Raw genomic sequence first — 21,475 nt, 5'->3', positions numbered from 1 at the left:
TTGTGATTTATATCGTTATCGGACGATAGATGTCTTAATTTTGGTCATATCGCACAGCCCTAATACAATCATTGGAACCAAACATCAAGGCTAGTTCTTGTCTAATTTGGCCTACCTCACCCTTTTCTCTCAGTTTTCCCTCCTTAAGATCGGCTTCTTTACAGCCATCCTTCCACTAACATCTTTTCTGATGAATTTTCAGAGAACAGTAGGAGGATTAACTGAAAGTCCAGTTCAGTTTCTTTAGGATGTGACTTTCAGATACTGTTCATCTACTGTAGCTGGTTTATTTGTAGGCCTGCCACTTCTGGTTTTAATCCACCAGTTTCCACCATGCTGAGATAATGCCAAGTTTCAGCTAACGGCTTCTTGGAACTCGCCTTGTTGATGCAAAAATAGTATTCTGGGCCAGGGAGCGAATTGTGTTTTACTAGTAACTACTAAAATTGGTTCTTTCCCAAGTTATCTGTTATGTGTAGACACAACACTGGTTCATCCCTGGAGAAACACTCAAGACCACTTTAAAAAGTGACAATAATGTGTTGCTCTCTGGAAGCAAAATATAAAGAAACAAGAGTTGAAGCCTTTTGTGCTGTATGTGTAAAAATAATCACATTTCCTTTGATCTCTGCAACAGTTTGTGCTTTTTATTAACCTGCTAAGCAAAGACAGCTTTGAAATCAATCTTAAATTAAAGTTTTTCCCCTATAGGACACAGTTATTTGAAGCAGCAATAATGTTAACATATGGGAGGCACAAACTGGGCGTTGTGACATTTGACACTGTCCGACACGCGTGACATTTGAGATGATGGTTGTCACGCGAGGAGCTTAACTGGTTTTAGAGTGGCAACATTAATGTTGTGTCTGCTGGTAAATTTCCCACAAGGTCAGAAATGAACTAAATGACTCATTGATTATGGCAGTTACAGGAATATACCAGGATGCCCTCGATGTCACGTGAACCTGCTCGCTGTATTGTAGATGTTAAAGGGGAATGTATTGTTATACTTTGCAGAGCGTAGTCAGTTTTCCTATTAGGAGCCATGTTTCTTTTCTTTTTTTCCCATGTTTGCCGCAGTGTCTGCTGTTTGTTTTGTAACAGCAAGAGCGTGCGATTATTAACATCATGATGATGTGCAGTGGGGGAAAAGAAGCCTCCTTTAGTGCCATTGATCCTAAAAACATATCAAACCAGGCTTCTGCTGCCCCATTTCTCTGTGGGAACACTGGTGTAAGCAACATCCACACCAACCGCGCTCCACTGGCGTGTGCAAGACATCTGACAGTTTCTATCTCTTGGACCACATGCCTCCAACTCTCATGGTTCAGCATTTCTTTAGCTCCAGTCTCAGTGTGGGAGGGTGCGTACATGTACGTGTGCAACCGAGTTCAGTTGGTTCTGAAAGATTTTCAGTTATAATTGCACGACATGACAAAGGGAATCCTGCCTGCTGCTTCCAGCTTCAGTCACGTCCCTGCAGCGCTCACACGCGTGTGCCTTGGGTACACATTGACAGATCGCAGGATCAGCTTATTGACGTGACTGAAAGGGATGAAGAAAGTAGAGGAAGGAAGAGAATTCCCCTGCACCGACGACTGTGCCGTCTGCTTTATTAACAGCCTCGTCCACTGTAGTGCAGTCCGATTAATTCAAACTGTAAATTCCTGCTTGTCACATTTCATTGGAGCCACGGCAAAAACTGACAACCCAGTGAAGCAAAGACAGGAGCAAGTTAAAGGTGGGATGAAACTGAACGAGAATACATGAGATAAAATAGGACACTGGAAGAAATGCAGAGCCCACAAGTCTTTCCACAATCAAGCCTATATTTTCTTTAGCACACGGGATTCTCATCTTGAAATTAATCTCCCACTCCTGAGAAAGATGCAGTATATCACGATGAGTTGTCACAGCTGAGACAGGTTTCAGACATTTACTCTGTTGCCTTCCTACCAGCGTATATATAGAGCCTGTGTTACGTCTGTCCAGGGACCCCCTGTCTGACTTGAAGCGAGAAAGTGAGCTGGCAGGAAAGCAGAGGTAGGAGCGAGGGAGGAATAAAGAAGCTATTTTTAGCCTCGTGTTGCTGTAGTGCATACATATTGGCTTGGAGACTGTGCCTTTTTTGAAAAGTAAAGTCAACTCTAGATGTTGTTCTCTTCAGATTGTATTCGGGGAACACAAGTAGTTAAATGTGTACAAGTAAATTAAAATAAACTGTAATAATAATTGTTCAGTCGACCACTGGCTGGTGTTTTACGCAGTAACTTTTCACGGTATGTTTCACATTCTGTTGTCAGTGATCCAGAGCTCTATTTGTACAATTATTGAGCAGTAATCACCCCAGTCTGATGATCCATGCCGTGACTCACATGCCCCTGAGTCGCATAGATCTCCTCTCAAAAGCTTCTATACATGTCCTGCTAAAGCTCCTCAGGGCCCATAGTGGCTCTGGCCTGCTGTTGTAAAGCTGGGTTACTATTGACTGGAACTGAGGGCGGGGGAATCAGCTGGCTTAGCTTACTTGCACTCCATGTGCACTTGCATCAACTGCATATTCACGTCTACAAACATGTCGGTGTTAGACTCCCTTGAATTGTAGCCAGCCTGTATTTGTAAGTGCATTTGTTTCCAAAATTAGATTTTTATTTCCCAAGTCTACAGCACTTTAATCAGTTGTTAGAAATGTCTGCACATGAAATAACAACCATCTGTACTTGATGACTTTGCCATATCTGACATGTACTTAACCTGACTAATCCTTTCTCTTGACAGAGGGTGAGCCTATTGAAGCCATTGCCAAGTTTGACTACGTCGGGCGCTCTTCTCGAGAGTTGTCTTTCAAGAAGGGCGCCTCCCTGCTGCTGTATCAACGGGCATCTGAAGACTGGTGGGAGGGGAGGCACAATGGGATTGATGGCCTGGTGCCACACCAGTACATTGTAGTCCAAGACATGTGAGTGTCCTACAAATATAGAGCAATAAATATCTTCTGTATTGAGCACAAACAAAAGATGTGCATCATGCACAGTGAATACTGACTAGTCAGTTTACCTCTAGCTAACCTCAAACTGTAGGCAGTTGTAAAGGAATAATCAGATGTTCATAATATATGTTATGTACTTTCTTCCCAAGAGATGGATGGGAACATTCATACATCCATTTTCTTAACTGCTTATCCAGTTCAGGGGTGTGGGGTTGGGCTAGAGCTTATCTGAGCTGAGGCTGGACAGGAAGATTTATACTGTTTCCTATCTGTTCAGTAAATATGATGCCAGCATCTTTTGAACTAAACCTAAGATGAGGGAAAACATTTACTCGTTCCACAGCTGACAGAGTCCTCAAACCTTGAAAAATGCTCTAACAGAAGGTGTTTATAAAGAACCACTGAAAGTAATACATTCATTTATAGATTGAATGTATATAAAAATGTAATTTTTATATATTTTTAATTATACAATTAAAATGGAATTCTTTAGTTGGAAGATGAACGAGTAGTTTCTGACCTCTCCTCGCTTAATTATTATACCAAAGGCTGCTTAACTAGTGCCAGATCCACTTAGAGTCTGAGAGCTAAAGTCCTTAGCAAAATATCCCTGTGGGTTAAACAACACACTTGTCCTTGTTGACTTTGCTCCACAAAAAGGCTGCTAGGCCGTCAGGTTACTATAGGGTCGCGCACAGGGGACCTTCAGGCTCATTTGTCTTGTCCTCCACTGTCATCCCTGCTCAGCTGTGGAGCTTTCTGCATCTCCAGGGTCCTTAACCAAGCCTTCTGTCACCGTCTCGTGCTCTCAGCACTAACAAGCATGCACTCTGCCATAGCGACTGTTGGTGCCTAATGGACTGAAGTCACTGTCTCGTTAGGACTGGAACAGAATCACTCCAATCACTTAGTAGCTGGCTGGCAAAACAGTCATTTGGAATGCCTTCACGCTCTTTCTGTTTTCCTCCTTCCCCTGCTGCTGTTGTCCCGTCAAAGGACCCCTATCAATAATTCACTAGGAGGGAGCACTGCTGATGGGGTGTCATCTTAGTTAATGAAAGAGCACAGAAATTTACAGCTGTACACGTTGTTCCCAAGGAAGTAACGTCCTGGTCTCTACTTAAAGTGAGCAGGCAGAGGAAAGTAAGAGCGCACAAGATTGCAATCTTCACTCGTCCTGTAAAAAAATAACATATACAGGGAGATGTTTCCTAAAGTACTTTGGCACAAGATGTCACCTGTCAACGTTTGACTGTGAAAATTCGTTTGTAATTTTTGTTGGTAGCTGCCTCTGCTTTGGAGAAGTGCTCGTCTGTGCTGTGACCCTGTGCGTTCATGTGGATTTGCTAAATAAGTGACTGTGTTTGATGATGCCATCAGAGGCAACAGTGCAGCTCAGTAGGTCTGATTACTGCCACCTGACAGGCACCAACTGTACCGAGTATCCAGTGACACAGCTCACTGAAACTCATGCAGCTGGTTTGTGTGTGAGTGTTTGTGCGTGTCGCCGACACAGCGCATCACCAGAATGCTGAGAGGTTCGGGACTATGACTCATCTGACTCCGTAGACCTTGTGGGGTGGGGGTGGGGGTGACACATGCTGACTCTCAGGAAACGGATGGAAAATACTGATACTGAAGAACTGAACAAATATAAAAGATTGACTGATTTGCTGATTTGTCCCTTTTTTTTTTCTACTGTGGGTTTGTCTATCACTTCTTGCTCTTTTCATGTCTCAATGTCACACTGTCTCTGTGTCCCAGAGATGACAACTTCTCAGACACTCTGAGTCAGAAGGCTGACAGCGAGGCCAGCAGTGGCCATGCTGGGGAGGATAAATGCTCAGGAAAAGACATCGGTTCACCCAATGACACCAGGATCTCTGAAGCCTTCATCACCAGGTGGGTATACTGCTGTAAAACAGTGCTAGCTGTTGATGTTTTTTTGTTTGTTTGGTTTTTTTACACAATTTCTGTCAAATACCTTAATTAGGGACCACAGAGATTTTGCAGTTCTGAATATCAAAAAAAAACCTTTAAAATTTTTAATTTGGATCATAGACGCTCTTCCCACGTTTTTAAAGAGTGATGTCAAAATTTGTTTTACATCCAAATCCAGCCCACTTTGGTCTTATGTGGGACGCAAAATTAACAGTTATTTCAAGAGAAAGGAATCTGTCAGCACAACTCTTTTAGGGCTGCCACGATTAGTCGACTAGTCACGATTACGTCGACTATCAGAATCGTCGACGACTGATTTAATAGTTGACGCGTCGTTTGAAGCTTTGTAAGATCACAAAAGACGCAGGAATAAGTAGCAGGATTTAAGAGTGTAATAACGGACTGAAACAGAAGATGGCAGCACAGCATGTACAAGGAACCAGCTGCCGTTAAACCCCGAAGAAGAAGAAGAAGCTGTGTCCCAGAATTCATAGCGCGGCCCAGCTCAGTTGTCAACAATGGCGGCAGCTAGTTAGTTTTAATATTACTCTTATTATTCTTTCTGGGTCACAAAATAAACGTTTAACATATTTTCAGGCGAGAATGTAGCTGTGTAAACCTCAAATATCTGCTCAGTTTATCAAGACACCGCATATTTTCAAAAGCGCTCCGACGTTTTCGGAGACGTCTGTTACCCACCGCTAGCTCGATAGCTAGCCGGGGGCAAGGCTCGTTAGAGCCGTGAGAACACCGGACTCCCAGCAAATCGTTTTGAAACCCACCGCTGTCTTTCGCTACTCAGGTTAAACGTGATATATAAGTCACTTAGATAACTTAACAATGTTATTGTTTGGCTTTTTGTAGTATTTTATTTGTTCCTAAGTAAATCGGTTTGGCTGAGATTAAAGTTATAGTTTTTACACAGCTGAATAAACGTCAAGCAGACAGCTGATTATCAGAAGTGTGAGATGCTGGAGAATATACTCCGGTGTCCTGTTATATTTTAGATAGCAAGGAGTTTATTAAACTTTACCGAAACAATCTGCAAATTTCATTAAAATTGAATAAACTATCATCTTGTCTTTATTTTTAGTTAGCACATACTTTAAACGCTTAAAGCTGTAAGCTAATGATAGTTATATAAGAGCAGATGCTGCTGGTGCAATAAGCTGTACGTTTTATGTCCAATGGATGATGATCTGATGACTAATGGCAAAAATAATCGGTGACTAGTCGACTATCAAAATAATCGTTTGTGGCAGCCCTAGACTCTATGGGCTTAAAGTCTTTGTTGTGGCATTAATAGCCATGGGGCAGGTTTTTATCAGTAGGAAAAGCTGTAAAACTTATGAAAATTAAATTAAAAAGTCCAAAATTCTTGTTCTCCTTCACATTTTCCAAAGTAATCCAGCGGGCCAGATTGGAGTCTTTGCTGGGCCAATTCTGGGCCCAGGCCTTATGTTTGACACCCTTGTTTCACTGTAATTAGTTTACTGCAAATTTGACTTTTACCCTGTTAAATCACTGCAAATTATTCATAATGTTTCCATTTTACGTAAAACAGGGCAGTTGGAGACCATTAGTTTTACGGCAGCAGTAACAGTAACTCCTGAGTGTGCTGCCTTCCTCTGACATTGTGTTTCCTAAACTCAGCTCTTTGTCTAATTGCAAGCATCAGCCACATTGTTTTGTCCCAAGTTACCAGACAGTTCGCGTCAGAAAGTATGAGTATTAAACAACTATTTCAGTCATGCACATGGAGGATTGGCGCACGCACACGCACACACACACACACACACACACACACACACTGTGTAGACACACAAATCCAATCACACCTCAGTCTTTTTGGCAGTCTCTCTGCTGGTTAGTGCCAGTATTTTGTCTCCTGCTTCTCTTTTCATTGGTGGAGGATAAGCGACCTTGAAATATCTCTTACTGGGTTTTGGCCAAACACATGCTATTTTATTCAGAGCCATACTCACTCCCTCTACTTCACTGTTGAAATGTTGATGATTCATGCTAGAGGCAATATTTACACCACTGCAGGTATTGGTATGCAGCTGAACATATCTGAATGAATCATCCTTTTAACATCAGCCTTAATAAGCGTCCTCAAAGTCCTTAAACTAGAATCTGTCACACTCTTCCTGTCATTGGCTCCCAGGTGATCCCCACCTCTCTCCTCTTTCTTCTACCCTCCACCCTCCCCCTGCTCACTATCTACTTTTCCATTCAAACAGCAAGTTTTGAATCATTTATACCACTGGATATTTTTTTCTTTGGATATTTTCCCCTCTTGGTGGTCTCAGTCAATAACACGCTCACCAGACAGACTTCTATGGTAATCACAGTAAGCATTAGTAAACAAGACAGCTGTGTTAGAGCCTCTTTTAGTGGAGAAGAAGCATGTTGATGTGACCAGAACAATTCCTTCACTCGGCCTGTTTTTCTGTGTTAATGAAGAGGGGCACGTACAGCGTCTTGTGATTTCTGTTACATTATTAGTCGAAGCCATAATAAGCAAAGGGTGAGCTGTCAATGCGGTGACAGCTTGCAGAGTAAGTTGCGGTGCCTGTTGTAGTACATGCTGTCCCAGAGGAAGATTAAGGACATACATGCTGACTGCTCCACCTGCAGTTTATAAGCAGGTGCTGCAGTTGTTTTGCTATTCAAGAAATGTCAGTGCAGTCAAGGGAAAAAAAAAATGTTGTTTCCTCACCAGACACCGTGTCTGCACCACTCCACCACTGGATCTCTATTATTTAGTGTGTGAGCTTTCAACAGCAGCCATTGGTGCAGTCATATGTTTTTATTATGCGCATGAATTTATAAATTTACATTCAGATGTGTGTGGGTTTCAGAGTGTTACATAATCAAAGGTCTGTTTGGATTTACCTGATACTCTGGCATTGCAGGTAGAGCTCACATTATATTCACCAAAATATTCACCACCTTCTCGTCCATCCTCATTACTGCTTTTTCTTTATCACAGTAATAAAACTGCCTGGAAATGTTAATGATAATGTCTGAGAGCTCGTTCATAGGGCTGATGTAAACTCTCTACTTGAAGCCGTTTGTTTCGGAGAAACAACCGAGGAAGAGTTATTACTGAAGATGATTAACTCTAATAACTGACCTGACCTGCATTAGAATCCAGATGCTGTATTACTAATTGAATCTTTTAAGTTGTCACTATTTCCATAAATGTAACACCAACTCAAAAAGCAAGTGATAATAAAATTAGACACTGCGCTGCTTGACTGTAAGTGATGAGCTGCTTTGATTAATCGTTACAGCCCTCGACTCTGCGTAAGTATGACAACCACAACAGAGCTGAACCTGTTGGAGCAATACAAAGGAGGATGCGCTCCTTTACTGGTCTTTTATGGAGTAACACAAATGCTTCAGTGAAACTGATGTTGGCGTGGAGCAGTCTGTTAATGTAAAGGGATTTATGTGTGATAGAAGTGCATTCATACTCAGCTCCGTCTCCGTGTTTTAACTGTGATAAGGCAGCTTCAGCGTCCCCTGGAGGAGTCTGTTTTGATCCTCTGATGAACAACAGATCCATTCTACCTGCTCTCCAGAATAACCTTAACCGATGCTTGACATCAAGGATTCCCTCAAAAAGCTAATATGCCCCATCTAATTCTGTTTTTAGAAGCTTTAAACTACTAATAAATCACAGCTAATGTGATGAAGTAGTGGTGAGGAAAACTGCTTTTTTTTTTAATGCTTGCCTATTGTTTCCTCTTTCCTGCACTTATATTGCAGCAGACACAGGAAAAGATCAGATCCACCGTCTCGACGGCCACCTGCCCGTCCCAGTGATGTCCACTGCATGGTGCATACCTCCCAGCAGAGTCATAGTGGACATGGCGGGACTCCAGAGATGGGTTCACCAGTTCTAGGCCACTTCAGCCCACGGGACATGCTGCGAAGTCGCAATCACGTTGCCATAGACAGCCCTGAGCGACGGCGCCGCGCTGGCCACAGCAGTCTGACGAATATCAGTCGTCACGAGTCCCTGAAGAAGATGGAGAGCCCACCGATTCGACGTTCCACGTCCTCGGGCCAGTACACAGGCTTTACCGATGCCCATCACCACCACCACCACCACCACGGCGGCAAGCCCCTGGATCCGGAGACCATCGCACAGGTCAGCGCGGGACGAGCGGCGACCCGACCGCAGCTCCCTCCACCATCAAAGCCCTGCCCTGCCCTGTAAAAACATAGTCAGTCCCAGTCTTCTGCTTCCTCTGGCTGCAACCTAGTCCCTGTGCTAAAGAAACGCAAAAGACTAGCTTCACAGGCAGACGGCAGGGATCACAGTATACTCCTACACACAATATTCCTATAAATTCTGAATTTTTTGGAAAATGCCAAATATTCCAAAGTCTTGAATTTTCTCATCATTCTAATATGGCTTCTGTCATATAAGATTATATAATAGTGGAGCCATAGTCTTTTATAGGCTGTCGTTTAGAAAGCAGAGGGTTACAGAGAGCACCTTAAACTGTGCTGGGCTGTCGGTCTGCCTACTGGGAGCATGCTAAGATGAACATGTCATCTCTGCATCTCATTTGCAATCCAGAGCCATTAACATGGTGAGGGAGAAGAGCCAGTATTAAGTAATATTGTCTACTAACTTTGCATGTATACTGCATGCTTGGTGTTTTCTTAAAAAATCTCTCCTTGTGGTCTTCTTTTATATTGTGTCTGTGTTCTCCATGTTTTTGCATGTTTCTGGTCTTTTTCACTCTTAATTTCTCCATCCAATCTTGCCTTCTTGTTTTTTCTCTCTTTTTTTCATCTTAACCCTCCTGCTCGTGTCTTGCCTATGTCATTATCATCCTCTCTCACGCACATTTTCTCCTCTCCTGCAGGACATAGAGGAAACTATGAACACTGCTCTGAATGAGCTGCGAGAGCTGGAGCGGCAGAGCTCAGCCAAGCACGCCCCCGACGTGGTGTTGGACACCCTGGAGCAGCGGCAGACCTCCGGCAGCAGCGGCGGAGGTCCGACGCCGGCCAGCTCCAGCGAGTCCCTCAGCCCCATCCACGCCGTCATGCTGCGGTCAACTGCCAACACTGAGCCGCCCACCCGCCGCAGCACCAGCTCCTCCAATGATTCTGTGAGCACGTTCAAGCCCGTGGTAGCACCACGCATGGGGGTGCAGCTCAAACCCCCTGCTTTGAGGCCCAAGCCCATGGTCTTACCAAAATCAAATCAGGCCCCTCAGCCTCCTGCTAATTCTTCTCAGGACCCTCTGGATAAGTCCTGCACCATGTAACCTCCAGGGCAGGAATCGGAGAATGTAAATCAAAAACTCTCAATCTAGTTCCCAAGAGACTGTGAAACCAGTGTTTACAGTTCTCAGAGAGAGTACAAGTAATATCTAAGAGTGTGTAAAATACTTGGCCCTGGATTGGAGACATTTCTTTTTGATGGTTTGAATCTGAAAACAAGAATTTAAAAAGGATTAGATCTGAGTTATTGATGTAGGAGTTGTAGTGAAGACAGATTTGTCTGTTGTCTCAGATTTGTGTTAATATGTTTAGGTAATATTAATATTAAATAACAGATATCTTTAAAAAAAAGATTTTAAAAACAACAAATCACAAAGGCTTCCGGAAAGTTTTAGAAAATGTACACATTAGTTTAGTTTACAGATGATAATGAACTGTAACTCTGAACAACATGTGGTGCATGCAGTTCTTGAACCTGTGGTGAGAGCTGTCGTGACCACAGATTAGATTTTTCTTTCCCTTTTATCTAGAATGGCCTTCGGAGGTGTTGCGAACCAGTACATAGATCATACATCAGATGTTCATTAATAGAAAAGGTGCTGTGACTTGCTGGGCAGAAAGAGTTTTAAGGAGCCAAAAGAGCCCTTTACAGATTATTTATTAACGGTACTCTGTTAATAAATGAGTAGTACTGACACCAGTATGCTTTTTTCCACTCGCATGTAAACTGCAGCTTTCTTCAGCAAAGCATGCCGTCTGTTGTGTTTCGTTAAGTACAAAGATCACCTCTGTGCTGGCTTCACTCAGATTTATTTAAGCATATTGCCTGGAATGACAGATGATGATTGGATAAAACCACTATTGCTTTATGACTTTTACGTCTGAACATTTTGATGCGTTCATAAATTCCTGCAACGTTACCTTAGGTTGTGGGAAGAAATGCGCCTGATATGTGTTTGCTTTTGCATCTGTGTAACCTTTAGGGAGAAAATGATGATGAAAAATATGTTGTTACACTGCGTGGACTACATGCCATAGCTTCCTTTTATGCCTTGTTTGGCTTTATTTACCCAAAGACATGAGTTTATAAGTCAAAGCACGGATACTGATCCTTCATGTTTAGACTCAAGGTGGCGCCCTGTGGTTGTGCTGCCAGTAGCCATGGACCTGATGACTGTTAGTTGTAAAAGCCTCCTAATACGTTCCCCCTGCTTCCTGTGCTTCTCTTTGCGAAGGTGTTTGAAAACAGCAGCTTGCTTTGAGTCCTCTAGTCTGTTTTATATTTGGGAAAGAATGTCAATAATGTTTGCATACTGCTCTCAGACTGACATTGAAGCTCTTTTCGCGCATTTACCGATTTGTGTGGATGATACTTAGAAGTGCATGGAAAGAAATGGGCTACGTGGGTCAGTCAGCTCCTATATAATGATTTCAAAATGCAATAGCCTCATAAAATTGTATGTGCCAGACTTCCAGTTTTGTGGCTGCACCCCTGTATGTCTCCATTTGTTTTTGTTTTTTTAACCTCTGTGCTGTAGAAATAACAGAGCCGGGTGCATGTCATTGGAGTGTTTGGCTAGCATAGTTACATATAGAAAAGAGTTTGGTAGTTAGGTTGCAGTGCATAAGCAATGCTCTCTAACAGCAGGTTTACACTATCTTTGACTTGACAAATATTATATGTATAAATAATTAAAGGTTAATTAATTTCTGAATTACTAACTTTCATTATTTTTGTAATCTTCTTTTTGTTATATTTGTTGTGTTTCTGGGTAGAAATCACTTAGAAGATATGATGTGGAATAAATATCCAGAGATACAGGTGTCCCACCTATAGTGTGAAGCCAGTTGTGTATATAAAAAATGTGTTTTTGTCACTATGTAACATCAGCAACAGTAGGACTCAAGTTATGCCGTCTGTAGGCTTTAAGCTACTCTGTGGTGTTATGTACATCTGTATTCTGTGAAAGTGCCTTTGGAAATGTTTTAGAGGAACTTCAGACACTCTGCCCGGTCGCATATTAGATGCCGTGTTTTTGAGAAAATGCAGTGCAGGATGATGAAGTGTATAAGAAATTATGCCATTTTCCAAACAGTTATATGGCAGAATTGATCATAAATAAACAGCTTACTCAATGTGACATTGCACTTTTATGTATATAACTGTATATATGGCATGTAATATCATAACGTTTAGAGTTCATTCAAGGATTTCTTTCTAATAAAGGAAATAGTTTGTTGACCTTGTGTGTGTTTTTGTTTTTGTTTGTTTTATTGAGGAACTTTGACTGCAATTTATTAAATAGATTGACTACACTTGTGTAGATGAAGTTTTAGTGCCCCTAAAAGACGTTTGAGCCAGAACAGTAAAATTACCAGTTTTGCAAAGAATAACATACACTGGTTTTGTCAAGAATAATAAAAAATTGTGAAAGCTTTCATTAAATTAGAAAACAGACTCATTGCCTTCACTGTATGGGGACAAGGACCAGCTTAGTGTCATGTTTCCCACAGAGCCTCTTTCTCAGCCAGTGTGTCTATTCTTTGTTCTGTTTGGATAGCAGAAAAGTACAGTTTCAAGATTGTAGTCATTCAGATTTGCAACAGTCAAAAAGAGTAGATGATTGGTAAATAGATCGATGCTTACAAAGCACTTTTCTACTTTAATTGCACACTCAAAATGCATTTTTACTATAAGCCTCATTCACCCAATCTCGCATACATTCATAAAAGTGCTTTTTTCTAAACCTACGCACACTGTCTAACATTCACACTCTGTTAGATGCATTGGGACAACAGCATCTTGCAAAAGGTTACTTCAATGTGCAGAGTACAAGAGCCAGGGATCAAACCTCTAATCTTGCAGCTAGTAAACGACCTGCACTACCTTCTGAGCAATAGATGGTCCGAATAAGATGAGAGTACAGAAACTTGTGAGAGCACAACAAAAGGCAGAAAGGCCACACAAACTAAGTAGTTAGCACATTTCCTCACAGCAAAGTCCCGAGTCCTTGTTGTGAACACCGGTCAGAGCAGGGCCCTGATGTGTGGAGTTGCCTTTGTTTATTCCAGAAGTTCCTGTTTCTTCCTGCCGTGACATGATCAGTTCATTCTCCTGTCACTGTGCCTTTTAACACAGCTGCAGATGGTCCTCGGCACCACACTGCATTACAGAACGAGTTTCCCTTTTGTGTCAATAACGGCTGTCAATCTTAAATGAATGAGTCACATTTGCATAAATAAAGAAAGGAAATTTTTAATGTCAATCATAATTTTGAATAAGTAACTCTCAGGGACACAGATATGATGAGGATGAAAGCCATTGTTTTTACATTTAACAAAAAGCATTAAAAGATTGCAAACAATAATAAACAAAGCAGACGCAGAACGATTGATGGAAAGTTTTCTTGTTGTCATCAAATCAGTCATTTGGGAAACTTCTTTTTTCTACATGTTATGTGCTGCTATGTGTGGGAGTTTTATTGGGATTTGGTGTTCCCCGGAGCTAGTTCCAACCTGTTTGTTCCACACTTTAGTGTGGGTCTTGAAGGCCATCTAGTTAAAACAGAGATTGTGTTGTTTTTAATACTATAGCACAACAGTTTTATTGTTATTGAGGAGAGACTAAATAAAAATAACATTTTACCTCAGCAATCCCAACCTTTCTCTCCCAAGTGTGAATGCTCTGCTTAAGCTTCTTGTATTTGTCTTTGACATGCATGTACTCAGTGATATCAGGAGCCTGATAATCTCTGAGCTGCCGTCTGAGTTTGTGGTTAAGGGCTTCAGCCGCTGAATGCTCCTGAGGAGAGAAAGATCAGGTATTAAAATTGGGGGTTTTAGATTCTTGAAGCTTTACTAATTTCGACAAACCTTCTCAGCATGCTCTAACTCCTCCTCTATTTTTGCCAGCATCTGCCTCACTTTGGCGATGTCATTGCTCAGCTCTGCCGACATCAATGTCACACTCTGCAGCTTTTCCTGCTCACACAGATATGACAGATAAGCTGAAAGTTATACTGGAAATAACGCCAAGAACACCATCTGACAAATTTCCAGCGAGTTACCTTGTGTGAGCTGAGAACACGCTGAACCTTCAAACTGTTGATCTGAAGTTCATCCAGGTTTTTGTCGGGTCTTGGCTCGTCATACTCCTGAAAAAATTCCTAGATGCAATACACAGAACTTTGCATTTACACACTAGCAAAATTAGCAAGTATATAAATGGTTACAAACATGTAAGACACTGACAAACTTTGGCAGCAGAAAGCAGACTGTACATTGATTTTCTGTCCTCTCGTGTAACAGTCTAACCTACAACCTACACAATCTCTTGACAGCAACACATTTGCTTTCATTCTCTACCTCATACTCAGCTTTCCCCATCTCTTTTTTCTGCTGCAGCTGTTGCAGGAGCTTCTTCTCGTGGAGCTTTAGTGCCTGATTCTTTACATTTAAGGTCTCCAGCTGGGTGACCTGTACATACGTTTGAACAGAACAAATGAGGTGAAAGGGAGGTTATAAACAGGACTGAAGAAAGCGGATAACTAACAAGGGTGAAAAAAAGTTCTTTACGCTGCTTGCTTCAATCTTTAGAAGCTAACCCATCTTAATAATCTTAGTAATTTTATTGACTTTATATAAAATACTTGGGTAAAATTAATAATATGACTTTAAAAGGGTAAAAAGTCTCTGGCCTTTGGAAATGTGCATACCTCTAACCTGGAACAATCTATTCAAATACTGCTGTGCACATGTTGATGTCACTGTTTTGTTAAAAAGACAAGTTTTGTTACCTTTAACTTGTCTTCAATGTACTGGAGCACCTTCTCTGGCTCTTTCATTTCTAGCGTGTTGTCCTTTGTAGGTTTGACCAGTCTACGCTCAAAATCGTTCTTGGCCTTCCTGACATCAGCCAGACGTAATTCTGCTTCCTTCATAGAGGCCTGAAAAGACGAGTATGTTTCATGAATAAATGTACCTGAGTCAGTGTTTCTACATATTGTGTTTTATTTTTTGCGTGTGTGTGTTGTAACCTTGTAGTTGTCCTTGTTTTTTTCAGATTTCAGTTTGAGTTTCTCCCGGTCCTGTTGCGTTTCTCTTACTTCTCTCTGTGCTACGCACAGTTTTTGTTCTAAAGTGAGCGGCTGAAAACGGTCCGATATGTTGGACCTGGACTTTCGCCTCCATCCAACGCCCTGAAGGCACAAAAACTCAAAATAGTATCCTATGATGTTTTGTTCAAGAAAGAGAATGCAAATGTTTTCAGTCAAACATTTATTGGCTGGAAAGAGTTGATGCAATAAGATCTGCTTTATTTTGGCCTGTCTCAAACAGTAAATAAATTGACATTACCTAAAACTATAAAAACATTACACTGCAGCTGGGACAGCCATAAAAAGGACTTTGTCCTTCACTGTCTATCTAATTCACAAGTTCTGACAAATAAAGTGTGCTGTGTGTAGATATATGTTGAGTGTGAAGCATTAATCTGCAGTCTTTACTTTTAGGAAGAGACCTATAATAGCAAGTAAGGATTTGCATTCAAGGTTATTTAATAAACCTTTATGGTACTTACCCCAGCCCCCAGCTTCAAGCTTCGTGTTGCCCCGGCACCTTCTCCCCCAGCCTGGGATAGCAGGTCTTGTGGATCCAGGCGGCAAATGAAGCTTTCAAACATGTCATTCTCTGCCAGGAGGGCTGCATTGGAATGCCTCGGGGAAGAATGAATAAGAAAAGCAGGCAAAATAAATAATTTTTTTTAAAAATCACTTAAAAATGCTCGGAGAAGTAACCGCTTACTTTAAGAAAAATTAATTAGAAAAAACATTATGTAGAGGGTGGAACAGCTCACCCTAAACCTTTCTAGCTAATGGTTAATAGACGAAAAGTTGTATTTTAGTAACATTTAACTGAAATTACAGACCATTAGCAGAGCATTAGCAAGTAACTTTGGTGGGTTATACGGAATAAGTTAAATAAAGTCAGTTGTAGGGTTACAGCCGATAGGACGCAGTTATTTTTAGTTTAATAAATATGAACTGTCATTACTTTAGTTCTTCGATCCGTTTGTAAATGAGTTCCTTCTGTTCTTGCGTGACCTCGTCATTTTCCTCGATCAAGGAAAGCTCGTCCTCCATGGTTGCTAAGGTACACTGAACCTCTGGTTTCTATGGCCTAGTGTTGCATTCACGCACTTCTGGAAACGTTTTACTCAGCAAGTTTTGCAATGAGAGAAATGGATGTAATAGTGAAGGCTTTAGGACCCAGGGGACCCAAGAGAGCAGACTTTTTTTCTAAAAAAAAAAAGTCGCTAAAAAAAGACGTGAAAGCGCGTATCGCTTTTACTCTCAACAAGCAGCGGGTGCTATAACGCAGTCAGTTCTTCTTTTACTCTTATGCTGTTTTGTGGATCACAAGGTTTAAAACTACTTATAAACACACATACACGAAGTAACTCCACCAGAGCGCCTATTTCGGGTCACTTTTGCCGGTCCAAGCCCGGGTAAAGGAGCAGGGTTGGAATTGTGACATTAAAAAAAAACAATAATTGCTAAAAGAAATTTAATTTGTAGTTCTAAAGAAACTCTAAATGCATTTAGGACGTTTTTTACTCACTTTATGTCTCTTCCACGATGTTATTTCTCTCTCCAACAACATAGGTTACAATTAGATTAGCATGACCAATTATGCAAATTAGGCGATGACGTCATTTAGCGACTTTTAGGACAGCCAATAGCGATTTTCCTTACTGAGGAGTTGGCAACACGGGCAGCAGGTGCTCTTCTTCTGTCATTTGCACTGACGAGGGCTGTGAACAATGGTTGTATGAGTAGGTGAAGAGCCTGAGAAGTTTTAATTGTCTTCTACACAAACGGTTGTTTTAAACCTCTACAGCAGAGGTTCGAGTAGAGATTTTAGAAGACAAGCCAGGTGTGCAGCAAACACAGTTGTCTGCTGGAGGACAGGCTGCACATGTGAATTTGTCACTGTTTTTTCCTCCTTCTCCTTTTTGTTGCGTTTTTGGTTTTAGTAGGGTCACCTTTTAAAACTGTTTTTTATGCCGGGTTTGTTTTTATTTCTACTGGGCTGGTGCAATATTAGTCGGGCAATGTGCAATCCCTGAGCTAGGCTCTTACCTTAGGGGAATTAGGTCTTTTAGAGGTGCTCCGTGTGGATTTGCAGTGAATACGTTTTATTAAGAGTGATTTTAGTGCCACCGATTATTGCCTGAACTAAAACACTTAGTGCATGTGTTAAGATATTCATTGTGTGTACTCATGTTGTACAGTGTTTAACTGCATTATGGTTACTGTGGTTTAACAGAGACAGTATTTTAGTTGCCACCACAAGGAGGCACTGTTTCATTGTAAGAGCACGGATGCTGCGTCATCACGCCCCTAAGAAAAAAAAGTATACCACAACGAAAATTTTTTTTTTTTTTTTTTTTTTTTTTTTTTAAATACTTTAATTAAATTTATGCACATATTACAATCTCTCGTTGGGAGACAACATTTGTGCAACAACATCTTGAAAAGGTTGAATAAGAAATCAAACGAAAAAAAACAAAACAAACAAAAAAAACCAAAACAAAACAAAAACAAAACAAAACACATATATACATATACATAAATATATGAAGGCCATTTTTATGACATATAACAGTTTCCTTTCTGCGAACACTTTAACATACATGTGGCTTACTTAGTACACCAAAAAACAATCATTAAAAGGATAGAGATTGAGTCCCATTGTCGCATATCAAAGCAGCCTCTTTACATGAATCCCTCAGTAATTCTAAAGATGACAAAAAAGATTTTAATTCAATTTTCAATACAGTTAGGGAAGGTCTTTTACTTTTCCATTTGCATTTGTGTATGTGGTATTTGCCCATAATTATCACCACCTTGTGTAGCATGGACAGTTCCTTAGATGGATCACCATTATTATATAAAACTTGTGTTAGAGTCAGTGGGGTCATCCCATCTATTCTTATACTCAACCAGTCTACTAGATCTTGCCAAAAGTCAGTTGTTACTGAGCAGGAAAAAAACAAATGATCAATACTTTCCGCATTTTGTGAACAAAATCCACATGGCTCTACCTCAAACCCAAACCTTTTTTTAAGCATTTCAGCTGCTGGGTAATATCCATTAATTATTTTAAATTGCATTTCTTTGACTTTGGGGGGGATAGGCCATTTTAAAAAGTGCGTATATTTGTTCGTTATTTTAACATTACTCCCTTTTAGTTTTGTGTTACTGTTAAAGTCGTGAAATAATTTGTTTTTAAATATCTTGTTCATGGTTTTATTATTACAATTTTTATCCGTCAAAGGAATCTGGTTTAGATGTAAAGAAGGTAGACTAATTTGTGCCTTAGAGTAATACAAATAACCTTGAATCAAACTCAACAGAGGTAAGGGGATTGCCTTACAAACCTTGTCATATTCTCTAAGGGAACACTGAATGTTAAACTTAGCATTAAAAACACCCACTGAGAGAAACTGACCCCTTTCATCAAGTAAGTCTGTTATAAAGATTATGTTTTTTTCAAACCACTCTTTAATAAACAATGACTTCTTATTAATTGTAATTGTTCTGTTATTCCACAAGGTGGAGCAATGTGGTGAAAAGTTATGGGCAAACACCATCTTCCAATAAGACAAGACCTGCTTATGATATTCTGACAGTTTCACAGGCAACTTCAATATATCAAAATCACATTTCAGGAGAAAATCCAACCCTCCCACCTTTTTGAAAATATTTTTTGGGATATGGAACCATATGGAGTCAGGTTTCAAGAGGAAGGCTTTTATCCAGTTTATTTTAAATACTCCAACCATTGATTGAAAATCAATTGACTTTATACCACCTTTAGCGTAATCTTTGACAAGTTGTGATTTTTTAATGTAATGTGTTTTATTGCGCCAAATGAATTGATAGATTATAGAGTTAATCTTTTTAATGCTTTTCGGGGTAATGTATAGTGAGTATGCTGGATAAACCATCTTTGATACGCCCTCTGATTTGGATAATAGATTGCGTCCAAAAATTGTAATATCTCTCGTCAACCAATGATTTAGTGTTTTGGACATGCCATCAATTTTGTCTTTTAGGTTTTTTGATTCTCTAGTGTTGATGTCTTTGTCTAAATAGATGCCTAGATACTTAACTTCATTTTTCACTGGAATCGTCCTCATGCTATTTTCCAAACAATCATAAAGTGGCAAAAGTTCACACTTCTTTAGGTTCAGACACAAGCCTGAAGCTTTAGAAAAAATTGAAATGACATTCAATGCTTTCTCGAGTATTGATTTATCCTTTAAAAATATTACTGTGTCATCTGCAAACTGACTTATTTTCAGTTCAATATCAAAAATGTTTATTCCTTCGATGTCTGAATGGTTCACAATGAGGTAAGCCATTAATTGAGTGCAAAGAATAAATAGTTTTGGAGAAATTGGATACCACAACGAAAATGGCACCCATGAGAAAAGTTTTGCCGCGTGTTGATGAGGAATAAAGTTCCCAAAATATTAAGGACATTTTTGCCTCCGTCGTCATTTTCCTTCGAGTTGATCGCTGTCGATGCTGCAATACTCAACAGCATGCGATAAGTGTTCTGTTGGGCTCGTATTTATTTGGGGTGGATTTGTTTCTTTTAAAGCAACGAGAATCTGGGACCCCCGAGGGAGAGCAAGCCCGCAGGTGATAGTTGCATTGCTGGCAGGTTGCACCAATAAGACTATCTTGTGGTCGTTAGTGACCTTTCCCATTTTGATGTTTTAGGCCTTTTGCAAACCCTTTGTGTTCTTTTAAAATAAATTTTAACATATCTGACTGATATTGACCCTCTTGTCCCGTTTATTCTGGGCTCGTTCCTGTAAGAGCTTTGGGCCTGAAAGTTTGCACAAGTAGTATAGAGGTCGTTAGCGGTTACTCGGTGGCTTTTATTCGCTACATAGAGTTTAAAAAAATGCTCTCGCCTTCTTGAGGATATATATTTTTTGTTTGTGTAACAGAGCACTAATGTGTTGAATAAAATGTCAAAGAAATGTATAATTTATTTATTCCATGAGTTAAACATACATTTCCCCATTCATTCCCAGACAGGACTTACAAAACATTTTACTACTGGGGTGTCCAACTCCAGTCCTCGAGAGCTACCGTCCTGCAGCTTTTACATGCATCCTCACTCCAACACAGTTGAATCAAATGGTTGAATTACCTCTACCATCAAATCTGGCAAAGGCCTGATGACAAGCCATTCATTTGATTGAGGTGTGTCGGAACAAGGATGAGTCTAAAAGCTGAAGGACGATAGCTCTCGAGGACTGGAGTTGGACACCCCCGTTCTACTAATATCCCAGCTGCACATAAGACCATCAAACCAAAGGTGCGAATCAATGACTCTACAGCAGGGGTGTCGAACTCCAGGCCTCGACGGCCAGTGTCCTGCAGATTTTAGGTGTGTCCTTGATCAGACACAGCTGATTTACATGGCTAAATGACCTCCTCAACATGTCTTGAAGTTCTCCAGAGGCCTGGTAATGAACTAATCAACCTAACCCTGACCCGGGGTGATACCTAAAACCTGCAGGACACCGCCCCTCGAGGCCTGGAGTCTGACACCCCTGCAGTCACTGGTGCTAACAAATAACACTGCAAACCGTTACACCCAGTTTTAGAGACACTGCAATTTACCTGTGGCCATGCACTGCAAACAATTCGGGTCTCACCGCTATGCATGACCTGCAACCTGGGTTTGTAAAGGGAAGTGGCACAATCAAATTAAACGAAAAAACAAGAAGAGAGGTTAGTCCGCCTTTACAAGACTCACTCTCAGTCATTCATAACAGCCTTTGCAGCTGGACGGGCTAGCCAAAACCAAATTACAAATCAACCAAAAGAATAAAAAAGGACAGCAGAGGTGCAGTCGATCTACAACTTGATTGATTAAAACTTGTGGTCACACGACCAATCTTCTTCTTCTGTATAGGTTTATTGGCGGTTGGCAAACAGCAAAATGGTGCATTACCGCCACCAACTAGTGTGGAGTGTGGACCGAAATGACAATAAATAAATAAAAATATAATATAATATAATAAAATAAAATATTCAAATTCTCCCGAACAAATGAGTCTGCCTAAAAAACCAAAATACAGCCTGATAACTTTCACTTATAAAGCTCACGCGAAATAAATCAAACAAGTCCAACTTCACTCGTCCAGCTTTTTGATCAGTTGTCTCCTTTCCATATCATACTTCTGACAATGCAATAAAACATGTT

At 40.6% G+C, this 21,475-nt stretch overlaps 2 protein-coding genes across 7 annotated transcripts in view; one reads left to right on the top strand and one right to left on the bottom strand.

The window, feature by feature from the left end:
• srgap1a (SLIT-ROBO Rho GTPase activating protein 1a) overlaps nt 1-12,425 on the top strand; it is a 76,952-nt gene extending 64,527 nt beyond the window's left edge. For 2 of the 5 annotated variants that reach the window (XM_004570766.4, XM_004570768.5), the window contains exons 19-22: nt 2,779-2,959; nt 4,754-4,891; nt 8,711-9,092; nt 9,820-12,425. In XM_004570766.4, the coding sequence (XP_004570823.1) occupies nt 2,779-2,959; nt 4,754-4,891; nt 8,711-9,092; nt 9,820-10,227 (1,109 nt within the window). In that variant the 3' untranslated portion in view covers nt 10,228-12,425. Of the gene's footprint in view, nt 1-2,778; nt 2,960-4,753; nt 4,892-8,707; nt 9,169-9,819 lie in introns of all 5 variants that reach the window. The other 3 variants (XM_004570765.5, XM_004570767.5, XM_076885587.1) reach the window with 2 other exon arrangements.
• A 988-nt stretch (nt 12,426-13,413) lies between these two features.
• On the bottom strand, nt 13,414-21,183 carry cfap263 (cilia and flagella associated protein 263). 2 transcript variants are annotated; one of them, XM_076885586.1, is made up of 9 exons: nt 20,890-21,183; nt 15,762-15,897; nt 15,220-15,381; nt 14,980-15,129; nt 14,549-14,659; nt 14,251-14,349; nt 14,057-14,164; nt 13,830-13,985; nt 13,414-13,738 (listed from the first exon to the last, which is right to left on the bottom strand). In XM_076885586.1, exons 1-9 carry the CDS (start codon nt 21,033-21,035, stop codon nt 13,631-13,633), a joined length of 1,176 nt encoding a protein of 391 aa, XP_076741701.1. In that variant the 5' UTR covers nt 21,036-21,183; the 3' UTR covers nt 13,414-13,630. The 2 variants fall into 2 exon arrangements, with proteins under 2 accessions (XP_076741701.1, XP_014267328.1); XM_014411842.2 differs by lacking the exon at nt 20,890-21,183 and adding an exon at nt 16,235-16,473.
• Nucleotides 21,184-21,475: the final 292 nt, after the last annotated feature.

Source organism: Maylandia zebra, linkage group LG7 (assembly GCF_041146795.1).
Source record: "Maylandia zebra isolate NMK-2024a linkage group LG7, Mzebra_GT3a, whole genome shotgun sequence".
Lineage (NCBI taxonomy): Eukaryota > Metazoa > Chordata > Actinopteri > Cichliformes > Cichlidae > Maylandia > Maylandia zebra.
Note: the sequence above shows the minus strand (reverse complement) of the source record. Positions and strands in the feature narration are given on the sequence as shown.

Excerpts from the sequence above, each read along its gene's own strand:
- cfap263 (XM_076885586.1), bottom strand. The coding sequence starts at position 21,035 with ATGACTGAGAGTGAGTCTTGTAAAGGCGGACTAACCTCTCTTCTTGTT. Across the intron at positions 15,898-20,889 it reads TTTGCAGTGCATGGCCACAG|GCATTCCAATGCAGCCCTCC; the intron begins GTAAATTGCAGT and ends TTCTTCCCCGAG. Across the intron at positions 14,165-14,250 it reads GTGTTCTCAGCTCACACAAG|GAAAAGCTGCAGAGTGTGAC; the intron begins GTAACTCGCTGG and ends CTGTGTGAGCAG.